This window comes from Marmota monax, unplaced genomic scaffold (assembly GCF_021218885.2).
Source record: "Marmota monax isolate L192 unplaced genomic scaffold, Marmota_monax_Labrador192_F-V1.1 WCK01_AAM20220418_F8-fsc00250, whole genome shotgun sequence".
NCBI lineage: Eukaryota > Metazoa > Chordata > Mammalia > Rodentia > Sciuridae > Marmota > Marmota monax.
The window spans coordinates 338,378-364,078 of NW_026693876.1; the positions used below are offsets into that span (position 1 = coordinate 338,378).

Below are 25,701 nucleotides of genomic sequence, written 5' to 3' on the forward strand. Positions count from 1 at the left end.
TTAGAAACTAAAGAAAATAACACAAGTTAAACACATAAGGTGGCAGGTATGAGATTTTAGGGAATGGATAAGTTACACACCCCTTTTCTTCCTTCAGTTTTTTTTTTTTTTTTTTTTTTAATCAGAGAGATGCCCAGGAATCAGGACAAAGAAAACACCTCTTTTAAAATTGCCAGATCACATTCATCCCTAGGGCTAGGGATGTGGCTCATTGGTTGAGTATCCTTGAGTTCAATCCCCAGTAACCCCCCCCCCCACCTCCAAAATTGTCAGATCACATCTTTCTGGTCAGAATTCTGCAAAGGTTTCCCATTTCACAGAATAAACTGCAAAGTCATCATAGTAAACGGCAAAGTCATTATAGCCACTCAAGGCCCTGACATCATCTTCCCCACCCGACCCCCCGCCCAAGCCCTGTCACCTCTCTTCCTTGTCTCCTGTGGTTTCCCTCTTGCTCATTTTACACAGCCACACTGGCCTCGTCACTCTTCCTCAAACTTTCAGGAAATCTCTTGACTTGAGTCCTCTTTCTTTGCTTTTCCAACTGTCAAGAGCACTCTAGGCTTGAGCCTGCACGTGTCTTGCTCCCCAGGAAGGGAAGGAAATGGACCTGGGTAGGTCTCTGCCCTCCCAGAACTGACAGGCTAGTGGGGAGGGAAGCATTCAACATGAGACAAACACAAGATAGGATCTTAAAGTGTGATGAGTGTTGTGGTAGAAACGTCTGTACTCCTAAGGGGAAACCATGGAGTATGGGATTCTAAAGGGAAGCAAGACAAGAGGAGGAGCCACATAAGGAACTGTCACTGAAGATGAGAAAGGCATGCAAATGACCTAGAAAACACAGATCATGCCCCATTACCCAGCATAGCAGTGATGGAGCAATGATGAATAGCCACCCAAGAGCCAGGGAGACAGGTAGGAAGTGTCTGCAATGTCTAGTCACATCCCTGTTGCCAAAGATGGGAATTCAGGAGCAGGAATTCAGTATGTGTGGAAATGCAATTGAAAGGGAGCCAGTCTGATAGGATAAAGCATGATTTACTGAGAGCTAATCTTTAGAGCTTCTCATTAACCTTGCTTCTTAGGGAAGATTGTCCTTAGAACAAAGAGGGTCTCATTCTTTCCCTCTCTGTAAGAATACAAATAAGTAAGGATGACATTATTTTAGGCATAAAATATTTGGGTATTCTCAAAATTACTTTTTAAAACTCTTTAAAGCTTTAAAAACTGTATACTGATTCTTGTTTACCTTTTCCTACTAGTGACATCTTATGCTAATGTATGAAATGTCAAAAACAGGAAATTTGCACTCTTTTGTTGTTGGGGGGGGAGGGTTGTGTACCAGAGATTAAACTCAGGGGCACTCGACCACTGAGCCACATCCTCAGCCCTACTTTGTATTTATTTAGAGTCAGGGTCTCACTGAGGTTGCTTAGCTCCTTGCCATTGCTGAGGCTGGCTTTGAACTCGCAATCCTCCTGCCTCAGCCTCCCGAGCCACTGGGATTACAGGCGTGCACCACCACACCCAGTTCACATTGTTAATTAAGCTAAAGACCTTTTCAGTTTTCACCAGCTTTTACTTATGTGTGTATGTGTGTACTGCTTTGCAATTTGATACCATGTACAGGTTTATATGGTCACCATCAAACTGTTCTATGAGCATAAAGGAATACCATAAACTTCTCTTTCATAGTCACACCTTTGTAGTCCTGCCTCTATCCCTGAAAGCCTCTGATCTATTTGCCACATTTAGAGTTTTGCAATTTCAATCATGTTATGTAAATGGAATTATACAGTATGTGACCTTTGGAGATTGGCTTTTTTCACTAAGTATGATAACTCTGAGGTCCATCTTCGTTGCTGCAGATAACAAAATCTCATTCTTTTTTATTGCTAAGTAGTACTCTATTACATGGACATACCGGAGTTTGTTTAACCACTGATCCATTGAAAGACATTTTAGTTGATTCCTCTCAAATTTATTTTTAAAATTAGCAACCCTCAGATCAAATGAAAGCATTTTTATAACTTTCAGTACATCTCAGCAATGATTGGATCACTGGGAGTTGCTGAACAAGATGAATGCAGTTGCAAGTAGAAACAGGTGATTCATGAAAGCTGCTACCATGTGTCACTCTGAATAAATATGACTTTGCAAGGATGACTTTTAAAATTTCCTAAACACTAATTAGTTGAGAACTTATGCTTCAGAAACACCCAGCCCCTGTATACAAAACAAACAAACAAACAAAAAACTCCTGCCAAAGATAGAAACAGATCAAAGATTGCATAAAGTACAATTTATTAGTGGTTTATGAACACAAGTGTGCCATGAACAGCAGCAAGATAGAAGGTTATCTGAGCCTCAAGACAGAGGAAGGGTCTTAAATGCTAATTAGACAAAGGCCTGGCACTTCTCAAAAGGCACTAACTTGTTCAATGTCAGTGAAGAAAGCGTCCAGACATCAGTATCTGACACAATGTGCTTTGCTGCCTCACTTTTCTTTGATGGCGGATTACTAGGGATTGAACCCAGGTACATGTTAGGCACATACTCTACCAGAAGCTACACCCTCACTCCTCAGTTGACTAATGACTTTGTCCTATAGGGCTTGGGATGGATGCCAGGGCCACCTGGGGGGCAAAATCGTGTTTGTAACCATGATGGCTCGAGTCATTCCAAGCTGGACTCCAACACCTTAATTCTAAATTCTGTCCAGACTCGGGAGGCTGTGAGAGGAGCGAACCAGAAATGTGGGCCTGAGGCAGACCGGGTTGGTCCAGTTGTTACATAAGAGTAAAGAGGAGAAGTGATGGGGGAAACGGTATGCAGGAAAGCAGAACCTCACCTTCCCCGAGGTTCTGAAACAGGAAAGGTGACCTCACAGGCAGCACCTACACTTCCCTTTTCCCTCAAGTCACTGGTGGCTTCTCTGTCACTATCATCTTGTGCCTGGATCATTTCATTACCTATTTCACAAAGTTCTCTATGAAAAGAAAAAAAAAATAGTGAAGTTCTATGTCGGAATAAGTTCAGAATACTGTGCCTTCTTAAAAAGAATTAACTAATTTCTGTACATTTGTAGGTAGCTTTAGCCCACCTTGGGTAAATAATTTGCCCTGCCCTACCTTCACCTTCAGCTGACAAAGGAGAATCAGCAACTTATTTTCCTAAAGACAATGAAATGGATTTAAAAAATCCTTGAATTGCTCTTTTCCTTATTTCATTAAAGGAGTGTTCTGTCAAAATATTCTTTGGGAAACAGATTTTCTATATCTATAGATAAATAAATACATTCTAAACACAGTCCTTTGTCTCCCTTAGTTCACGATTTTCTGGAGGGGAAAAAAACCTTCCTGAATGTATACAACATAAAGCATATGCCAATGATATTATGCAAGCAATTAAAAATAAATACCTATTGATTCTCTTCCTCAGAAAAATTTTCCATGCCGATCATATTCATTTTATGTTGCTATAAGAGAATACCTAAAACTGGGTAATTGATAAAGAGGCTTATTTGGGCTCATAACTTTGAAGACCAGAAAGTTCAAGCTCTGGTGGCCATAATGGGTGAGGACCACTTATTGCTTCACCTCATGCTAGGAAAACAGAAGGTCAAATGATGCTTGTTAAAGAGAGATCATGTGTGAATGAGGAGAGCTGCCAGGCTCACAATCCATTCCTGTAAGAAATAACTCATTCTTCAAACTAATCTGGTTTAAGAAAACTAACCTAGTCTCAAGAGAAAGACATTAATGCATTCATGAGAGTAAAGGCCTCATCTCCCAACACTTTTACATTGGCAATCAAGTTTCAACATGAGTTTTGGTGGGGACAAACCTCACCGGAAGTATAGCATTCATTCACTCTACCTCAGTTCCTACTCCCATGATGATCACCCACATAGAGTCATCAAACTATTAAACCAAACACCATGCTCTGTGACCTTATCTTCCTATCTTCCCAGTCTGTTCAATGCCCACATGGAATCATTCCTGAATCTGCCTGGGCTTTCCAATCCTTTAACACTTCTACTCTCTCCTTTCCTTAGTTTCCTTCCATCTTGTATTCTCTCTTTTCAGAATAAATTTAAAATCCATTACCTCCATTCTTTTTCCAAAATCTTAAACTCCTCTATCCTCCTTTTCATTCCATTTTTGTTGAAAAATCTCTAGAAGAAACTATCAACTTACTCAAAACTTTCTCCACATGGCTCCACCAATTCTCTGTACTTCCTTCATACTCATGCAGCAGAACTTAAAATTTAAATGAAAAAGCCCCCACAAGAGAGAGAGCTGGTACCTTTGCAAATTCATGATCACCAGATTCAAATGAAGCAGAGAGTGTAGAGTTCCTGGTACTCCCACAGTGCTTCATCATTTGACCTAGCAACTCACTTTCTGCTTTCCAAGAGGACTTTTGCACATTTTTCTCTCCTTAAGGTTCTGCCCTATCCCCATGCTGCCCTTTGTTCCCTGAGGATGACCTACTTCCAACTTAATAGAGAAAATAGAGGCCAGCAAAGATCAATTCCTACACATTCTTCCTATCACATAGAATATGTCCCTGTTCCTGCACCCACTCTAGCCTCCTTTGTTCCTGTTTCCTCAAATATCAGCACTCACCCCCACTTTAATCTAGTTTCAACCTGGATTCCCACACTTTTCCAAACCCAGCACCCTCCATTGCACCTTCTCTCTCTGGTCCCTACCACTTCCCTTCTAACCAGTTCTTCCCACCAGCACTTAGGTGTGCATGTTCATCTCAGTACAAAGCTTCTCCCTAAAGCCTAAAAAAAAAAAAAAGAAGAAGAAGAAGAAAGAAAGAAAGAAACAACAACAAAAGGAATCAAACAGAATAGGAGATTCCTCACACTATCATTGCCCGGTTTACGAGTCCCTGATGCTCTAAGAAGAAAAGGAATGGGATCACCAACAACATCCACACAGGGGTAGAGGAAGATTGTCCGAAAAGTGAATTTTAGAGTCTCTTTCAATAATAAAATTATGTTTTGATTGTGTTAATAAGTGCATTTTTTCAAAGTAACAGTTATTCAACATCTTTGAAGATTGGAGAAGGGAAACCAAGGAGACAGGCACACAGGCTCCTGTCAGAGGAGCAAGAAAAGAATGAAGAGTCAAAGGCAGAGCAGGTTTCAACATCATCAAATGAATTTCCCAGAGTGAATGACAAGGATAATGACTTTTCCTTGTTTCATGCTAAACTTCTGTAATCAATGATCCATTTTTTAAATACCCCTACACCCAATATTCTTTTCAATAATGTTTTTTTCTAGGTTCCTGATCCAAATTGAGAGAAAGATTCCTGGTTTCATAGTTTGCAGAATTTGCTTTCTTCTCCTTTATGGAAAATCATTAATTAAGGTGAAGACTGAGGCACCAACAGAGTATGGCCCCATGCTATTGCTCAGAAAATTCCAGAAAACAAGAGCATGGCGCAGCTCCTTTTCTGATGAAAACTACAACCGAGAAGAAAAGAGCCTTCAGAGGTCAATGGAGACGCTTTGGATCTTCAGACAACTTAGGAGAAAGTCATGATGTTATTCTCCAAAGCAGAAATTATTCTTTTAAAAAATACTATCTAGGTCATTTTTTATTTCACACGCTGGTTTTATTAGCTTGCTAGGTTGCCGTAATAAAATACCACTAACAGAATTTTTTTTTTTTTAAGCCCCAGAAACTAGAATTCCAAGATTAAGGTGTTTGTTGTCAGGTTTGGTTTCTTCTGCAGCCTCATTCTTTGTCTGATGGATGGTCCTTCCTTCTCACCATGGTCTTTCCTCTGTGCTCACAAAATGTCTGTGTCCCAACCGCACCATCTCATAAAGACACTAGTCATATTGGCTAGGACCTAACAAACTCATTTGATATTATTTACTCCTTTTAAAGCCCTACCTTAAAGGGTAGGGCTTTAAAGGGTAGGGCTTTAAAAGGAGTAAATAATATCAATCATCATATTCTGAAATACTGGGAGTAGGACTTCCATATAGGGACTTCAGAGCAATAAATTCAGCCTCACATACCCTGAAAATCAATTCCATACGGTAGAGTGATTTATACAGTCAAATTAGGATGATTCATGAAAGTAGTAGATATTTCACAGGAATGAATATAGTTATATAATTCACCAAACAATATATTTTAAAGAAATTAGAAAAACGGTACACTATCTCAAGTTTAAAAACTTGCCCAGAAGGAAATACCACCTACCTAATAAACAGTAACACTTACAATCAGGTTGCCTTAACTTTCAGCCAACTTATCTGCTGACATGAGTTTTCTGGCCTTGGGTCAGCTCCTCTGCTCCTCATGGCAACAGGGAGTTGTGGTATCTGCTGGGCTCATCCCAGTCAGGATTCCTCAAACAAAAGCCCTTGGAGGTGTGCATACTGTTTGCTTTTTACAGCACTGCATGGCAACAGGATTTGGTGTCTCCCTCACTTTAGGAACACCTTTCCACACCCTGCATATGGCTTTCTAAGAGAAGGACATTTTCCACATATTCTGCTTATGTATCTTAGTAGCTGATTATACCCGTGTTTGTTTCCAAAATATTGCCCGTTACAACTTGCATAACTTGGAAGTAGATATATGGGCTCATTATGCGAAAGTCTATATTCACATGAAAATTTGTCACCCTTTCCTGCAGGCATCCAGTTGCAATGCCCTGCCCTTCTGAACCATTCATAGGGTTTGGGAGGGCATGCAATAGCAGAGTACACACACACCATTGCCATCCCTGAAGAACTGGCTGATCTTCAAGCTCCCCAAGGGAATCTTCTATTAGGAGGTGGGGAGGGAAACCCTAGCTAGATTACTCCAAGAATTCCTCTGGAGAGCTGGGTGATGCCATAACCTGCCACGTAGGACGAGACTCTGCCTAGAAACAGGGAAAGCCAAACAACCATGCAAACAAAAATCCTCTTTATTAATGCAAAATCATTACACTAATGATCATCAAAAGTGAATGAATATGCGAATATTAACTCCAAATCAAACATCTCCCCTGATTTCTAATCAATAATATATATATTGTATTTTGGAATTCGGACCTAGAAAATTCATTTTTCCCAAAGAGAAGATAGGAGAGAGACACTTTTGTTCTGATACTATAAACGATATAACACTTTTTTTTTTTTTTTGTATCAGGGATTGAACCCAGGGACTTAACCACTGAGCCACATCCCCAGCCTATATTTTAATTTGAGACTGGGTCTCACTAAGTTGCTTGGGGCCTCAATGTGTTGCTGAGATTGGCTTTGAAGTTGCGATCCTACTGCCTCAGGCTTCAAGTTGCTGGGATTATAGGCATGTGCCACTGTGCCACATGATCCATTTTTCCAATCATGGTAGAAAATTATGTATCCCAAAATATATACATACATGTGAAAATATTCACCCTTTCAGCCTTCAGGTAATTTGGAGATCCTCTGCTTTCAACCATGTCCCTTAAAATAATTGCATCATTCTGTTTATGCTATGATATAATAAAAAGTAAGAAGCCCTGTTGTAACTAACCATATTTTCCTCTTTTTTCCCTTTATATGCTAGGCAAATGTCAAGTTCAACCACAATGACTGTCATAGTTAGAACATTTTTTGTTTTCTTTTCTCCCTTTGCTGTGATTTTCTATTTTATTAACTTTATCTTTTTGCAAATAAATCAAATCCTTTGTGGGGGGAACAAGGTAAAAATTTCTATTCATGGTACTAGAGAAGATGATTTATGAAATATAGTCACACAAACATTACTCTGGCTGCTTAGCAAATAACAGTGATGATCTTTTGTAAATCATGAAGTACACTACAGTTGAGCTTATGCTTTTAAATCTAATTCACAATTGTTTCTCCATCTAGTCACTATTATAATGTTCAGAAATGAATATCTAATGAATCTGCATTATATCAATAATATTCAGTTAATATGGGCAGTGCCTTATTGAACAAAAACACAGTTAATGTGTACTGGTATAGAGCAGCAGAGATTTGGGCCATGTCAGAGTCTTCTGAGATGAAGAACTTGAAAAATATAATTCATTTAAAATAAACCCTTCATTTCTCTCTTCTATATTACACTTTTGAATACTCTCTACTTTTTTGCCACAGTTTATTATAGATGGCATTATTGACCTTGGGTCACCTCCTTTGCTCCTCATGGCAACAGTGGGTTGTGGTATTTGCATCATGATATCAAAGAAATAACTGTAATAAATAGTTCTATCATGTTCTAGAATAATAAAATATCACTTGACCTCATTTCTCCTATTACTGGTACACAAGAACACAGCGAGACTATTAAATTTGTCTAACTACTATAAAATAGATGAGATCAAAGGTAAAATAGAAAACATATCCAGCAATGTGATTCATTGTTTATAGGAATTAAACAAACTTCCAATTAAGAAAAGCCCAACTATTCCTGGTGAGTTCATAAATAAACTGTGTTCTAGATATATGATGATACAAGAAGAAAGGAATAGCATGCTAATGTTTTTCCAATGTGGGCCAGTTACAAAGATCAATTCAGTAAATCTGAAATATGGTTTAACTGAATATGGTTTAATGCCTTTAACAGTAGATGGATTACCTATTCTTAGGAAAATAGTCCAGAAAAAAAAAAAAAAAATATATATATATATATATATATATATATATATATATATATTCTTTGAAGCATAGAATAATAATGAATGTGAGATTTTTATTAATTTTAATAAATGTTTAGGGTTCTGAGATTCATTTCTATGTATTGAAGGAAAAACCATAAATTTTAAAAGCAAACAAAGCTAGAGCTAGAATTGAAATTCAAAGACTTATCATTTTAATTAAGATATAAATCTAAGCAAAAATGATACTTCATCTCCAAGTAAAAGTAGATATGTCAGTGTTTTCACTTAACCATAGTGTCTCATATATGCTAAATACCATAATGTTAGAAGATAACATTGATGTGGTTGTTGCTGCTGCTGCTGTTGTTATCATCATCATCATCATCATCATCATCTCCAGTATCACCCTGTCAAGCTCCTTTCCCAGGAATCTTCCATTTAAAACCATTTTAGATCCTGGTGTCTTGCAAAATTTTCTTAATTCTTCTCCTGCAATATCAACCATGGGAACAGTGGGTGATATCCCAGTGATAATAATGATGGTGCTGACAGTATGATAATGGTAACTGTCGCGACCCCCTCGCCAGCAAGGAAGACACGACACAGGATTCTTCTTTCAGCGGTTTATTCAGGCCTTAACTCTAGTCTTCTCTCAAGCGCGCGCTTTCTCCACGCACCCACACACAGCCTAATAAAGCTTACTCAAGTCCAATCAAAAGCTGCCACGTGGGGTTTTCTCATAGGGTGTTGAGGGACAGCGCGCCAACTCTTCCTAATAAGGAGTTGTTTACCAAGATCCACAACGGAGACCGGCGCCATCTTCTAATGGCGGCAACGGTCTACAAACACGGCTCACCACAGTTCCCCCTTATCTCTTAAAAAACAATGCAGGCGAAAGTAGAGGTCCTATCCCACTGTGCAAACATGGGTGCAATGTATGGCTCAGTCCCAAGGAGGCGCCTTCCCTAGATCTGACACCATATCAGCCGACGCCTTTTTTCGTGGGACGGGGCGTGGACGCCAAACCCGTATGCAATAGGACATGCTTCCCTTGAGGTCCGGAGATCAGATCACTCAAGTGCAGTGCCTTGCCTCGCATCCTGCATCGTGCTGACGGTGAAAAAGAAAGGGGATTTTACAAGTAGCCGGTCAGTGACTATGAGGTTGGAAGTGGCAACACCATCCCTCAGCCCCTGAGAAAACGAAGGGTCCAAAGCATAAAGTGCAGCACCAGCATGGAAGCCCACCTGCGTGCAATGGCAACAAGGCCTGCAGAGTGCATGGGCCTTCCATAACTGGGAAGGCAGGAAGAGGAGGGCATGCCAAACCTAGTGCAATGTCAAAGATGACTTGGGGTGCAATGGCCAAAACCCAGGAAATCATTGCTTAAGTTGCGCAAGCCAAACTTGTGGAGAGATACCATTCTCTAGGGCTGCAAAAGCCTGGACGATCATAGCCTTTTCTTGGCTATGGCGAGCTCTTAGGCGACAGAAAAGCCACAGACAAAGGACAACCCCAAAACAACACATCGCTCCAAAAATGCCTACTCCCACCCATTCCTTAAAGAAAGAAAAGGCAGAAGACAGCCAATTCGTAAATTGGCCCAATGTCACAGGGTCCACACGAGTGTTGTTCAACATGGCAATTTGTGTCAGTTGGGTCTGGATCAACTTCTCTGCTTCCATGGACCAGTTTCCGGCCAGGTACTGTCCGATGATTTGAGAGGTATTTCTGGAATCATTAAATCTGAGAGATGTTATACATAGATGTGCACGATGATCAACACAACCCAAATGTACTAGGTCTGACAATTCCTCAATCTGAGCTTGGAGGAGATCCACACTTTGATTAACAGCCAAAATTCCTGATAAAATATATTGATTGATTTTACTTTGAGACTCTAAAATGCTGGAAGTTTGTTGGATGACCTGATTAACCGTGGCCGCAGTCTGCACTTGACTAGCCATGGCCACTCCAGCAGTGACCGCTGCAGCAGCAGACACTTCGACCGCTGTCACAATAGCTGCTGTGATTCCAAAATCCCTACGGCTCCTGAGCACCTCAATAATAGGGAAGGAGTCCGGATCCGCAGTAACCGGAATCGGGACGAAAGTCGGGACCTTCATAACAACTGCCGTGCTCCAGGATCCATTCCAACACTCAGACAAGACACATGTACAATTAGAACAGTCAATCATATCCGATTCTGTAGTATTGGTATCATTGATCAAAAGGAACAGAAACGGAGAATGAAGACAGACTGCTGCAGGGGGCAGTGTAGCATTGGACACCTGAGAATTGTATGAAATGTTTTTAAGCCTCCTACCATTAACAGTGTCCTGTACAGAGCCAGACACATTAAACAGCCAACTCTGGACTCCTCTCAATTGAGCCAGAGCAGAGACATCGGCTGTGGCCCCCTTTTCATTGGAAATCAACCATTGAAACCAAGACCAGCCTGTTCCTGTAGTGGAATTAGCCTTGGAAGAGTTATACAAATACCTTTTAAGAGAAGGGTAAAGAGAGAAACCCACAGCAACTTGGCGCTTCTCCCAAGAATGATCTTGACAAGGCGTGAATGTCGGGGGGAAAGAATAGTACGGGGTACAATAAGGAGAGGCCTTAAAATAAGTGGCATTACTAACGTTAGAAAGAGCCACCGGGAGTGACACCTGGGAAGTTATAGCCAAAGTGGTGATATTCATTTCGGTCGAATTTGTAGTCTCTCCTGAGCCCCTCTGTCTCCCCTCACTCACTTGGCTAAGCGCCGCATACAAGATTCCCAGTGAGACCCTACTGTTCTGTAAGGGGTCCTCCCAATTGGTCAAATTGTTGCGCTGTAAGCGAATACAACGGGTTCTCAAGAAACTGAAGCAGAAAGTTCCCGTGAGATTAACATGAGAAAGGTTGAAAACCTGTTCCCCTTCTCCTCTAGGGGAGACACAAGGGGCAGACATCTCACATGAAGTAGAAAAAAGAGTGGGGAGGACACTAGAATTTTTATGGACCGGCATTGGCATCGGCCATGTCCAAGCTACCGCCCACCACTACATCGGTAACATCTGGACCATCATCGTCTGTGATAGGGCCAGGATACTCAGCAGAATGAAGGGTCTCATCGTTGGACTCTTGTAGGGTCCCCCGTTGTTGGTCAGTTGTCTTCGAGACTTTTCTCGTTAGCCGTTCAGGGATCCACACCTGCTCCGTTCGGTCCTGTGGGAAAACACAAACAGAACCTCGTGCCCATGCCAGCACGGGATCAGGCCCATACCATTGTCCGGAAAGGACATCTTTCCACTTAACATACCCAAAATTCGGGGCAGAGGGCGAACAATGCCTATCTGCAGCAGAGCGCCCTTGGATGTCCAGATTTAAAAAACTGATAGTAAATAGAGCCAGGGAGAGGCGCTCTTTCGGGGAGTGGCCTAAGCCAATTCCCCCTTTTTGTTTTAGTAACATCTCTTTTAGAGTCTTATGAGCGCACTCTACAATACCCTGGCCTTGTGGATTGTAAGGTAAACCATGGACAAGTTGGATACCCATCTTGCTGCAAAAGGAAGAAAATTGTCGCCCAGTATATGCTGGACCATTGTCCGTCTTAATGGACTGTGGTAATCCCCAGGCTGCCCAAGCTTCCAAGCAGTGTGTGATAACATTTCCAGCTTTTTCCCCAGACAAAGCGGAAGCATAGATAATGCCAGAACAAGTATCTACAGATACATGGACATATTTAAGTTTACCAAAGTCAGGAACATGAGTAACATCCATTTGCCATATAGTTAAAGGCCGTAAACCACGAGGATTTACGCCTATAGAGGGAGGATGATGTAAAATCACACAATTAGGACAATCCAACACAATCTGTCGAGCATGAGCACGGGACATGGTAAAGCGTTTCTGAAGTGCTCGTGCATTAATATGAAACTTACTATGAAAGTTTTTAGCTTGATCTAAGGAGGAAATAGGGAACACCCAAGAAGGACGAGTAGCAAGATCTGCCTGGGCATTGCCTGCAGAAAGAGCACCCGGTAAACCTGTGTGGGCTCTAATATGCAAGGGGTAAAAACAGGCAGAACGATTCCAAATCAATGTTTGAAGATGGAGAAAAAGGGAAGACATTACTCCTGATGTGTGTATGGGACCCACTGCTTCCAACACCTTTAAAGCTTGAACTGCATAGACAGAATCCGAGATCAAATTAAAAGGAAATGGACATTGTTCAAAAACTTTTATGACAATTTGCAGCACCACCCATTGTGGATTACCAGGAGCAAACTGATGTTGGATAGGAGGTTGATCATTTATCACATAGGCTCCAATACCAGTCTTAGATCCATCTGTAAAGATATTTGTAGCTCCTGGAATAGGCGTGGAAGAAGTGATTTTAGGGAAAATGACAGGATGTTCCTTAATAAATGTAATAAGAGGATGTGATGAATAGTGATTATCTATCTCTCCTGGAAAAGAGCATCGTAATATAGCCCAATTATGCCGCAGTCTGGCTGGACACAATCAGGAGCCACTTGTCAAAAGAAACTAACTTTATTAGCACATAAGACCAGAATTTGTTGACATGTATAAGGAACAATCACAGACGTTGGAGAGAAACCAAAAATTTGTACACTTTGTTGTATCCCTAACATAGCTAAGGAAGCAACTGCATCAGGATAATACTCAAGGGATTTTCCAGGGGATATACGTGGATGTATCCACAGTAAAGGACCATCTTGCCATAAAACTCCAGTAGGTTGTCGCACAGTGGCGAGCACACATAGTTGGAGAGGTTTATCCTCTTGAAACCTACAAAGGCTAGCATGTTGTACAGCCTCTTCCACTTTAACCAACACTGACCTGGCTTCCTCAGTAAGATGTCGAGGGGAAGTAAGATCTGAATCGCCTTTAAGAATTTCATACAAAGGTTTTAATTCAACATTGGGAATATGTAGGTAGCTTCTAATCCAATTTATATCACCCAATAATTTTTGAAAATCATTTAGGGTCTGTAATTTATCAGTCCTCAGAGTTATCTTTTGGGGTGTGATAGTTTTACAAGAGATAGTAGCACCAAGATAATTAATGGAGTCCCCTATCTGTACCTTATCAGGTGAAATAAGCAAGCCTTTTAACTGTAGCAAATGTACTAAGTCAGTATAAGCAGCCTCCAACATACATTGGGTCTTTGCTGCTAACAAAATATCATCCATATAATGTACACACCTTAATGATGGATATTTTTGTCTGAGTGGAGCAATAGTCAGACCGACAAACATTTGACACATAGTAGGACTATTTGCCATGCCCTGCGGCAGAACCACCCACTCAAACCTCTGATCAGGCTCCTCGTGATTACACGAAGGCAAGGTGAAAGCAAAACGTTCTGAATCTAGAGGATGCAATGGGATGGAAAAGAAACAATCCTTAATATCTATACATATCACTGGCCAATTTTTAGGGATAGTAGAAAGCAAAGGCAACCCTCTCTGAATAGATCCCATGAGTTGCATTTGAGCATTAATAGCCCGTAAATTGTGCAGCAACCGCCATTTTCCAGTCTTTTTTTTAATGACAAATATGGGTGTATTCCAAGGAGAAGTGGATGGCCTTATATGTCCTAACTTTAACTGTTCTTGAATTAAAACATGTGCTGCAGTCAGTTTCTCAGAGGAGAGTGGCCACTGAGGCACCCATACTGGCTCCCCTGATTTCCAGGTAATGGGCACCTGATCCTCAGCGGCCCCTAAGAAAAACCCAACCCATGTCTGTTAAGGTTTGGTATTGATTGTATGGGACGTCTACGTCCCTGTAAATTTTTACCTAATCCAAGACCTGGTCTATATCCCATGTCTTGCATTATCTTTTGGGCAACTGTTGAGTATTCATTACTAAGTTGAAACCCCATGTCCTTCATAAGATCACGTCCCCATAGGGAGATTGGAAGATCAAGTACATATGGTTGAAAAATGCCAGAATGTCCTTCAGAATCTTTCCATGATAGATGTCTACAGCTGACTTGTGGAGCTTGAGCATATCCTAAACCCCTCAGCGATTGATCCGAGAGTTGCACCGGCCACCCCTTTGACCAGTCCTTCATTGCTATTATGCTACGATCTGCTCCAGTATCCAGTAATCCTAAAATTGATTTGCCTTCTATAGTTAATTTTAATGTGGGACGGTCATCCATTTCTAAGGACAAAAATACACAATTTCCCCCCGTTGTTCCAATCTTATCGTTTAATCTCAAATGGGAGCCAGCAGGAAAATGGGTGTGTACACTGGGTAAAATTAACAATTGAGCAATCCGGTCTCCTGGGGAGATGGACACAATACCTTTTGGAGCTTCTACCATAACCTCTACTGTTCCTATTGTATCCGGATTAATAATTCCAGGGAAGATGTAAAGGCCTTGTAAAGCGGAAGAAGCACGCCCCACTAACAACCCTACAGTACCAGGTGGCAAAGGTCCTTTAAAGTCAGTTTCCACCAATTGGACTCCCATTTTAGGTGTTAATACGAGTCTGGAGGCGGAACAGAGGTCCAGTCCCGCGGCACCTGTAGTGGTTCTCCAAGATCCTTGGGATGTCGTAGAGATGGCCATGTTTCGCTCTCCATGGTCCCATTCTCCATTGCCCCATATATTTGTGGGCCCTGAGTTCGAGGGCCCTTCCGGCCGTTTTTTGGCACCTGTTTATCTGATATTAGCTGTCCATGGATATCCTTGACTGATCTGCATTCATTAGCCCAATGTTTACCCTTTTTGCAACGAGGACATAGTCCCAGCTGTCGAACAATTGAGGATGACCCTTTTTTGTCCTGTAACTGACATGTTCGGGGACAATCACGCTTAAAATGTCCCTCCTGGCCACATCTAAAGCACTTTCCTGTATGAGGTGGTGGTTTTCAGGTTAGCTGGAGAACGGCAGCAGCCAACCCTGCATTAGTAAGGGGCCCACCTATTTCCCTACAGACTTTCATCCATGCCTCTATTCCTTTATTTTTATATGGGGTTATAGCTGCTTTGCATTCCTTAGTACATTGTTCAAAAACAAGTTGTTTGATCAAGGGCATAGCTCTATCAGGGTCCCCAAATATCTTCCCTGCTGCATCCACCATCCGAGCCACAAAGTCAGAAAAAGGCTCTGTGGGGCCTTGGATGATCTTAGTTAGATTACCAGATACTTCCCCTCTGTTAGGCAAGGACTTCCAGGCTCGGATGCAGATGTTGTTGATTTGCTCATATACTTCTGGTGGGTACCCTGTTTGTTGATTGGCAAATCTGCCCTGTCCCAAAAGCATGTCCTTATCCCAGGCAGGGTGTCCCGCCGCATGGTTTTGGGCCACCTGCTCTATTGCCCCCTCTAACATAAATGCTCTCCAATCCAGATACTTTCCTGGAGAAACACAGGCGCGCACTAGGCTCGCCCAATCAGACGGAGTCATACAAAAGCAAGAAAGGCCCTCCACCTGGGTAAGTGTAAATGCAGCATCCACACCATAGGTTCGGACTGATTCAGCCAATGTCTTGACAATTTTAAAGTCAAGGGGTTCATGATATCGCCCCCGATTGGCATCTTGAAACACAGGGAATGCTAGACCCATGTCCGAATGAACCTTTCTCCATGTTTGTGCATGAAACGTCCTATTGAGTCCTGGGTTAGGATAGGGTGGAGGGTCAGGAGGAACCTCCAAAGCATCCCCCCCTCTTCCTCATATCCCACATCTGTCTCTGGGTACTTATGTTCTGTGTAGACAGCCTTACGGGGATCACTTTGCCCTTTAGTTTCACCTTTTCCCCTTTTCTCTCTAGCTTGCCGTGATAGCAATTCCAATACTTCCTCATTGTCTGAACTACTGTCTTCCTCAACGGCTTTCAATTCAGTCAAATCTGGATAAAGTCTAGTCTTTGGCTGGCTTGAACGTTTATTATCTCTATCACTTCCCCCACTCTTAATACTTTCAGCTCCCTCAGACCTCTCCTCATGCAATTGTTCAAGAACCTCCTGTCCTTTGGTTAGGGCATCCTGACATCTACTGTCAGATAAACAACCCCTTACTAACTTCCATAAGGGGATCACCCCACCTTCGAGGGTCCCTTGTTCGTGTGCAAAATCTAAGGCCCTGCCTAGTTTTTCCCACCTGGGGGTCGTGAGACTGCCCGAGTAAGCAAACCACGGGGCTGCTAGATCTACTTGTTTTAAAAACATCTGCAAAGTACTCTGTTTAACTTTTAAACCTTTAGATCGTAGCAGTCCATCCAGGGCTAACAGAATAGGGCTAGAAGCAGAGGCGCCCATGGCGTTAATGCAGAAAGCGAAAGCAAAGAAATAAAGCGAAAGTCCAAAAAAATCCCTGATCTCTCTTTTTACAGAGGAGCAACCCGCTAATTTTCTGCGGATTCCCACTTACCTGGGAACTTACCGGTGCACCACCCTGACCGCTGAAAGTTCTGGATCCTGGGATTGAGAGGTATTCGGTTCCCCGTACGGGCCACCAATTGTCGCGACCCCCTCGCCAGCAAGGAAGACACGACACAGGATTCTTCTTTCAGCGGTTTATTCAGGCCTTAAGTCTAGTCTTCTCTCAAGCGCGCGCTTTCTCCACGCACCCACACACAGCCTAATAAAGCTTACTCAAGTCCAATCCAAAGCTGCCACGCGGGGTTTTCTCATAGGTTGTTAAGGGACAGCGCGCCAACTTTTCCTAATAAGGAGTTGTTTACCAAGATCTACAACGGAGACCAGCGCCATCTTCTAATGGCGGCAACGGTCTACAAACACGGCTCACCACAGGTAACAATAAAAATAAAACCCTAAAACAAACAGCTTGTGAAGAGTGATTATGGGAGTTTGGAGAATGTTTATATGGTATCATGGCCAAGAGACCCAGGACTGCTTCAATCTAGTGTTTGACCAGTCATTGCTTCTCTAATAATGTCTACAAAGAAGAAAATACACACATGGATCAATGGAAAACATCAAAAACAGTTATTGGCTTTTATAAAATGGACCTGTGTTTGTATTCTAATGCAGAGACATCCAGTTATTCAGGTTAGTAAATGTGCCTGGCAAAGTGCCTTTCTCATCAGTTTAGGGACAAACCCACATCTCAAGGTCTTACTAACATTACATTGTCTACTTGGTACAAGAAACCAAAGGGATGAGGTTCTTGTAGGTATTAAGAAGGACAAAGAAAGAAAGTGGGATGCTGAGGACTCCCACTGAAAAAGATCTCTTAACAATTTCCCTGGCTTATTTCCTGGAATCAGAGGAAGAAGGAGTCTCACAATTGGGTGCAGGACCTATTAATACACCATAACTCCATTCACAGGGTGGTTCAACAATGTCTAGGACTTGGCTCCAAACAGGTTAGTGCTCCCTTGGAAGAAGAAATAAGAGACCCCTTTCTACTTTGTTTCTCAATCAGCAGTTCAGTAACTCACTGAGCATATAAACTAAAGAGAAATGAAAAGTAGCTCTATAACACATAAAAGAATGATAATTGTCCAAAAAAATGAAAAATAATAATAAAATTGTGAGGTCTTGACTTTTAAGCAATCTAACAAATTATCTTTTTATGAACTGGCAAGAAAGGCCCAACATTTATTAAAACAACAACAAAACAAAACAAAAATCTCTCCCTGGATTCAAGAGTTCTGGATGATATAAAAGAATTGATTAAAAAAAAACAAAACTTGATTATTGGACTAATTCTCAACCAGTCAATCAAATATAGTAGTTAATGATCAATAAATATTTCTGTATACACAAAGATGGAAATCCTCCACAGCAACTTTGAAATTCAAAAAACAGGACAAAAGTTGGGGCTGGGGCTCAGGCTCAGTAGTAGAGCACTCGCCTTGCACATGTGTGGCCCTAGTTTCGATCCTCAGCACCACTAAAAGTAAATAAATAAAATAAAGATTTTTTTTTAAAAAAAAGAAGAATATTTTTTAAAAAGAAAGAAAGAAAAGACAAAAGTCCATTTTTTTTGAATGTGTGAAGTTAGCATAATGATCCCTGACTAACTATAACTATGAAAATAGCAAGCAACCAGAGGCACTTGATGCTCTTGCAAATTTCTGACCAATCAACCACTGTGTTAGTCAGCTTTTTGTTCCTATGACCAAAACATCCAACAAGATCAATACAGGAGGAAAAGTTTATTTGGGCTCATGGTTTCAGAGGATCAGTCTATGGGCAACTGGTTCCATTGTTCTGGGCCTGAGATGAGGTAGAACATGATAGAAGAACGGCATGGCAGAGGAACTGCTCAGATCATGGCAGCTAGGAAGGAGAGAGAGAAAACAAGGAGCCAAAACCAAAATATAATCCCCAAGGGCACACCCCCCACCCCACCCCCAGTGACCTACTTCCTCTAGCCCTGCCTCATATACCTACAGTTACCATCCAGTAAACCATCTAAATTATTAATTCATCAAACGAATGAATTAGGTTACAGCTTTCATAATCTGGTTGTTTCACTTCTAAACATTCCTGCATTGCCTAACCCATGAGCTTTTTGGAGATACATATTCAAACCATAGTAACCACCTTATTATCATATACATGGTTCTAAAATATGGCCATGATAGGCAATTTTACTCTCACCTTTTTTGTTGTGAACATTAAATACATTCTCAATAATTATAAGGAAAAGTACCAAAAACAAAACCCGGCACTTGTCTTATTTAAACACCAAAAATAAGAACATAAAGTTTGTCAGACATTACTTAATTAATTTTCATTGAGGTTTAATCATAACATTGTGAGCATCTCAAATATTTCTTATAATATCGACTACACTTCAATTTTTTTTCATAGCTTTCTTAAAAAAAACAGACTTTATTTTTAAGGGTTTTTTTTTTCTTTTCTTTTAGGTTGGCAGCAAAATCGAAGGAAAGGTACAGAAATTTCCCACAGGTTCCTTGTCTCTTCCCTTGCCTAGACTCCTCCCTGATCAACATCCCTCACCAGAATGGAATATTTATTGCAAAAGTGTACATAAATATATATTATAAATTTGTTCAAGTTCATAGAATGCTCCATATATGTATAATATGTCAAAATACACTATACTGTCATGTATATCTAAAAAGAACAAATAAACAAACAAACTTAATAGAATGAACAATACAAAGCATCAACCCTAATGTGAACTATGAACTGTGGGTAATAACATGTTAATATAGGTTCATTGATTGTTCAGACGGTTTAAAACTGGTTCTAGATCGTAAAAGGGAAGTAAAATTGGCTCAGGCTCCTGTATTCTTTTATTGTATCAAAAGATACAATCTATAGGGCAAAGTATTGTTACAAGGTGATTAGCACAGTGTAGATATAGTAAGATGATATCATCGGGATAGAAAAGGGAAATAGTGGGGGAAGGAGGAAGAGTTATAGGAAGGATTCAAGAAGAAGGTGGAAAAAGTTGTCTTTTTTTCAGCATGACTAAGAGAACCAGATGAACAAGATAGGTATGAGGTATGGCAAAAGTGAAGGAAATATTGCAAGTGGAGAGGAAAGATATATATACATACCCGAAGGCATGGCAAAGTCTGGTGTACTTGGGAGTTGACAAAAGAAAAAATTCAGCTAAGAGAATGGGAGGGAATGTATCAAAACAATTAACTGGTAAGCAGGTGGTGAAAATAACCCACGGGAAGGAATTTGAAGTTAATTCCCTCATGATTTCTTTTTTTGGTTTGTTTGTGGTGCTAGGGATTGAACCCAGGGCCTTGTGCATTCGAGGCAAGCACGCTACCAACTGAACAGTATCCCTGGCCCCTTTGATGATTTTTAAGGGAGGAATTGGTAACGGTTAATTCGGTGTATTTTAAAATAGAGAAAGGAAATAAATAAAAAAGGACATTGTAAAAATTAGTGAGCTAACTAAACTTTGGCAACAGAAATAGAGAAAATGTTTAGGGGATAAAAGAACAGGATACAGGGACATATTAAATGTTGAGAGTGAAGAAGCAGGAATCTTATGAGATGAACCCCTACTATGCTGCATTAAAGAAATATAGGGAAGATCAAATTAGTGGGGGAAATCTGTGAGTTCCAACTTTTCGAATATTGAGTTTGAGATGCTTCTGGGACAACCAGGGGGGGTTATTCTATTATCAGTTAGGTAAAGGGAAAGAAGCCTGTGGCCAGGAAAGAGATATGGGGGAGATGCTGATTTGTTAGTCATTGACATTCAGTTGGCAATGCAGGTTAACAGGATTGGAAAAGACAGCCTAGGGGGAAAATGTAAACGGAAGAGAAGTGAATCATTCTCATTACTTAATAGCTGAGTAATCAAATGGGATTCTCTGATCTGTCTACTGATTGTAATAAAAGAAAAAAAATATAGGGGGTGTGGCTCAGTGAGAGAGAACATGCATGAGAAGCTCAGGATTTGATTCCAGCATCACAAGAAGAAAAGGAAGAAAAAAAAAACACAAAAAAACAGGGCTGAATTGAATTGCATCCAAAAGACAAGGTGGTCTTTTGAGTGTCTTCTAGCAGAGTGGAAAAGCAGTTTCCTGGTCTTCTTTCCCCTTGAGTTTTTCCTAGTCTTTCTAGCCCCTTGCCTTTAAGGTTTGTACCTGATCTACTGGCCCCTCATAACTGGTCTCTCTGCTTCTGATAAGCCTCTTTCTAATCCACCCCACACATTATGTTCCAGTCTTTATAAACACTATTTATTTATCTATATATTTATTTATTTATGTATCTTTTTTGGTACTAGAGATTGAACCCAGGGGCACTTAACCACTGAGCCATCTCCCCAGCCCATTTTACTGCAATAAACACTATTTAATTTCCTATCATCTTACTCCCTCTGCCCTCCACCCAGCCATATACACATTTCTCAAAAATATTCAGTCAATAAATTGCAGACATTTTAAAGAATGGACAGTGCTTTCTTTGGGGGATAGATAAATCAGGGTTTGAGCATGAGTTCCTTTAACAAGTATTATATTGGACCATGTGGAACTCCTACTCTTATAAGTTGAAAGTGATTGAACATCAGAAGTTTCATATGGTTCAACCTGATAACTTTGGGAGCCCACATGCAAGTCAAATAAACCTCTCAGAAATTAACTCCAAAGACATCATATGTCCCCTAGCAAAAGATGGCTTTAGCCCATCTGGTTAGCAATTTCTTTTTCCTTGGGAAGAAATCAGAAATATGAAAAGAAAAATTCCTTCTCTTTGGGTTAAGATAGAAATGTCAATAGAGGAAAGAATTTGGGGCCCAGCAAATGTCATCAGGTAGATTCATTTGAGTAAGATTTCTTGTTCAGGCCTGGAGATAGAGAAGTTTTCTGATTGTCATTTTCCCATGGTCTACTACCAGTTATTTCCTTGGTCTTTTCTGAGAAAAGTATTATTTCTTTAGAAGTGTTAATATTATTTATTGGGCTGTGTAAATTCTTACTCAAGTCCCAGAACCACTCTCTTTGTTCTAAATAATTTTGTCTGCTTCTTATTGTGGATTTCATAATTTAACTCTCAGAAGCCAAACTCATAAAGATGATTCATTATGCTTTCATATTTAATTTATGATTTATATTAATGGTTGGTGAACATTTTTAAAGCAGGAATTTGGTCATTGAGACAGAAGTTGAGAGAGAGAACATAGAATATCATCAATCAAAAGGAAAGAAGAGTAGCTCTAGGTACAGCAGGAGCAGGAATGGGGACATCAAGAGCCCCAAGACCTGCACCTTTTGCCCTACAATGTTCCCAGGGATCCACAGAATACATTATGCATTTCATGGTAATATCTGAGAATCTTCCAGCTTGATTGACTGTGGGAGACCAACCTTACACGTGACTGAGTCACACTCCCTGGCTGGGTGCTGAGGCGCTCAGTCACAGAAATATGGCAGAGCTTTCCCCACCCTTCTGGGGTTTGAGAGTCAGTGTCTCGTGCATGGGTGTGTCTTGCTACAGCCCCATGGGTGAAGCTATGCTCAGTCACCTGTTCCTTTGTAATATAACCCTTTGCCCTGTTTAGGATAGAATCTTCCATGGAAGTGCCTTGTGTGTGTCCCCTTCTCTTACTGTGCCCTTGGGTGTGGCCTACCCAGGTGTCAGTCAACCTGCTGACAGTGGACATCATGAAGATGTCAGCCCCCTGAAACCTGGCCCCTTGCCTCATTTGAATAGCTTCTCCTCAATAAAAGGGGTCAGTACGTGCTCTCGATCTCTCTCTTCCTGTGTACCCTTAAGGTCAGAGGAGCCGTCACACAGACCCCAAAGAAAAAGGTATTTGTGTCTCTTGTGTGGTTATTTTGTGCAGCCCAATTAGCCCAATGTAACTGGAATGACCCCTGAACCTTTTAATCACGAACAGAAACCCAGCAATTGACTTTCTTTCTTTCTTTCTTTTTTTTAATATTTTTTCTAGTTGTAGATGGACACAATATTTTTATGTATTTATTTTTTGTGGTGTTGAGGATCAAACACAGTGCCCCACACATACGAGATAGGTGTTCTACCACTGAGCTGCAACCCCAGTCCCCAGCTCGATTGACTTTCCCAGGTATATGCGTGTGTGTGTGTGTGTGTGTGCGTGTTCATCTGTGGTCTCCTTAGTCCCAATTCAGAAACCAGCAAGCAGAATCCATTGATAGAGCAAAACCCCTTTCCAATGATACCTTAAAAATGTTATGGTAACAACAGAGAGTGTGCACCCCACATCTCTTGTAGCTCTTCTATCCCTACTAAAAAGACAGTCTCAAATTTGAACACTCTAAAGGACCGTCATCCACCCTGTGACTCCTGGGCCCGAATGCACATTGCATCCTTGCAGTATGCAGCAGGAGACATTACCCGAAAAGGAAGAAAAAAAGACAAAGCTGGAGTGAGTGAACTGCTCCAAGGTCTTGCATTTTCTGATGACTCAGAAGTGGAGGAAGATGAGCCTGAGGCTCAGCCTCAAAAGAAGCTAAAGGTGTCAAGTGTCCCAGAAAAAAGTTGGACCAAAAGAGACATTAAGCCGAACTTTCCCAGCTGGTCGGCACTGGATTCTGGACTTTTAAATCTCAAGAGTGAAAAGTTGAACCCAGTAGAACTCTTTGAATTGTTTTTTGATGATGAAACATTCAACTTGATTGTCAATGAAACCATTAATTATGCTTCTCAGAAAAATGCTAACTTAGAAGTCACAGTTCAGGAAATGAGGTGTGTATTTGGTGTCCTGCTATGGAGTGGATTTGTAAGGCGTCCCAGAAGGGGGATGTACTGGGAAATCTCTGATGCTGATCAGAACCTGGTTCGAGATGCAATTAGAAGGGACAGATTTGAGTTGATTTTCTCATACCTGCATTTTGCAGATAATAGCCACCTAGATCAAAAAGATAAATTTTCAAAATTGAGACCTCTCATAAAGCAAATGAATAAAAATTTCCTCTTGTATGCTCCCCTAGAAGAATAAAAAAAAAATGTTATGGTAATTTGTAGAGTTGTTAATGATTGAAAACTTAATGGCTTTAAAGGTCAGAAAAACAGGGCATTAATTAATTTAGAAATCTGTATGTAGATACTGTTCACTTTTCATGCTTCTGTTCACAGATGCAGGAATTTAGAAGTACAAGTTGAATAACCCTTACCAAAATGCTTGGGACCAGAAGTATTTTGATTGCAAATACTTTTTTAAATTTTTGAATATTTGTATATATGTATAATGAGATAATTTGGAGATGGGACCCAAGTCTACACACAAAATTCATTTGTGTTTCATGTATACCTTATTTACATAGCCTGAAGGTAGTTTTATATAATATTTTTAGTATTTCTACATTCTGACTATAGTATAAGGTCAGGTGTGGAATTTTTCACTTGTGATATAATGTTAGTGAACAAAAGTCTCCGATTTTTGGAGCATTTCAGATTTCAGATTTTTGGACCAAGGATGCTCAGACTGTAGTTTAGAAAAACAAAAGTTTGTTTTTTATTCCTTGCCCAATGCCAGATTGGTAGGCATCTTTCGTTATTGTCACTCAGGAACACAAACTGATGGGGGAATTATCCAGATAATATTTTATTATCACTGGCGTAGCAAAAGCAAAGGTGACTTATCATGCTCTAATGTAGAATCTTTGCTCAAATTTCACTGGCCACAGTAAGAGCTCTGGCATGTCCAGGTTTAAGAGAGAAGTGAAAAGTTACCCTACAGTATATCACAAAAGAGGACAGTGAGAAATAATAATACATTATTGCCTTTCATTTTATGAGTTCATTTTCTGAGAGATTCACCATTTCTGAGTTCCCATGAGGATGATTACCTGTCTTATTTCTTTACCAAGAAAGAGCCTATTCCTTTCTTAGGAATAAGTGACTATATCCAACTTTCAAATTTTGATATGGTTCATAAGGATCCTCATCAAATATTATTTAGGTTAATATATTGGTTCTGTTATTGATATTCTGCAATCCTCTTTTGAGCTATAATATTTTAACACAAACCTTCCAAACTTGGGAAATCAATCCTTTAGCTTCAGGCAACAATCAGTATAAAAACACACTACCATAATCTTGAGGGAGATGATACACTCACTATTGGTTTCTAAGTAATTGAATCAATGAGATTTAAAACATCAGTGTTATTGTGCCTGTTTTCTAGCACTCACAACATGCAGCTGTCCTCTCTGTGAAAGCCATCCCTGGCCCTCCAGCTCTCCCCATAGGACATGACGCGGACGCCTATTGGCACTTGCTTCACTGACCCATACTTATCTGCACGCCTTTCTGCCTCATTAAGCTGTAAGCTCATTCATTCAACAAATATTTACTTTTAATTTGCTTTATACTTGTAGTCCTGCTTTTCACACAGGGCCTAACACAGATGAGAGATTATTGATATACACGAATTAATGAATAAATTGAATACACTTATTGTTGTTCTTATTTTTATAGTAGCAGCTAGGATTCTTGACTAATTCACTGAGAAATTTTCATTTTCTGGGGTTTGTTCTAAATGTTTTACATATATTATCCCTCTAATCCTCATAATATTCCTAGGAGATTGGTATTATCCTTAACAGATAACTCCACTACATGGCTGATGTTCTAT

General features: G+C 40.5%; 1 protein-coding gene across 1 annotated transcript in view; it reads left to right on the forward strand.

The window, feature by feature from the left end:
- The window catches only part of LOC124105521 (piggyBac transposable element-derived protein 1-like), a 36,557-nt gene extending 12,494 nt beyond the window's left edge, over window positions 1-24,063 (forward strand). The window contains exon 2 of the mRNA XM_058585106.1: window positions 23,310-24,063. Coding sequence (XP_058441089.1) covers window positions 23,310-24,063 — 754 coding nt within the window. The remainder of the gene's footprint in view (window positions 1-23,309) is intronic.
- The last annotated feature ends 1,638 nt before the right edge of the window (window positions 24,064-25,701 follow it).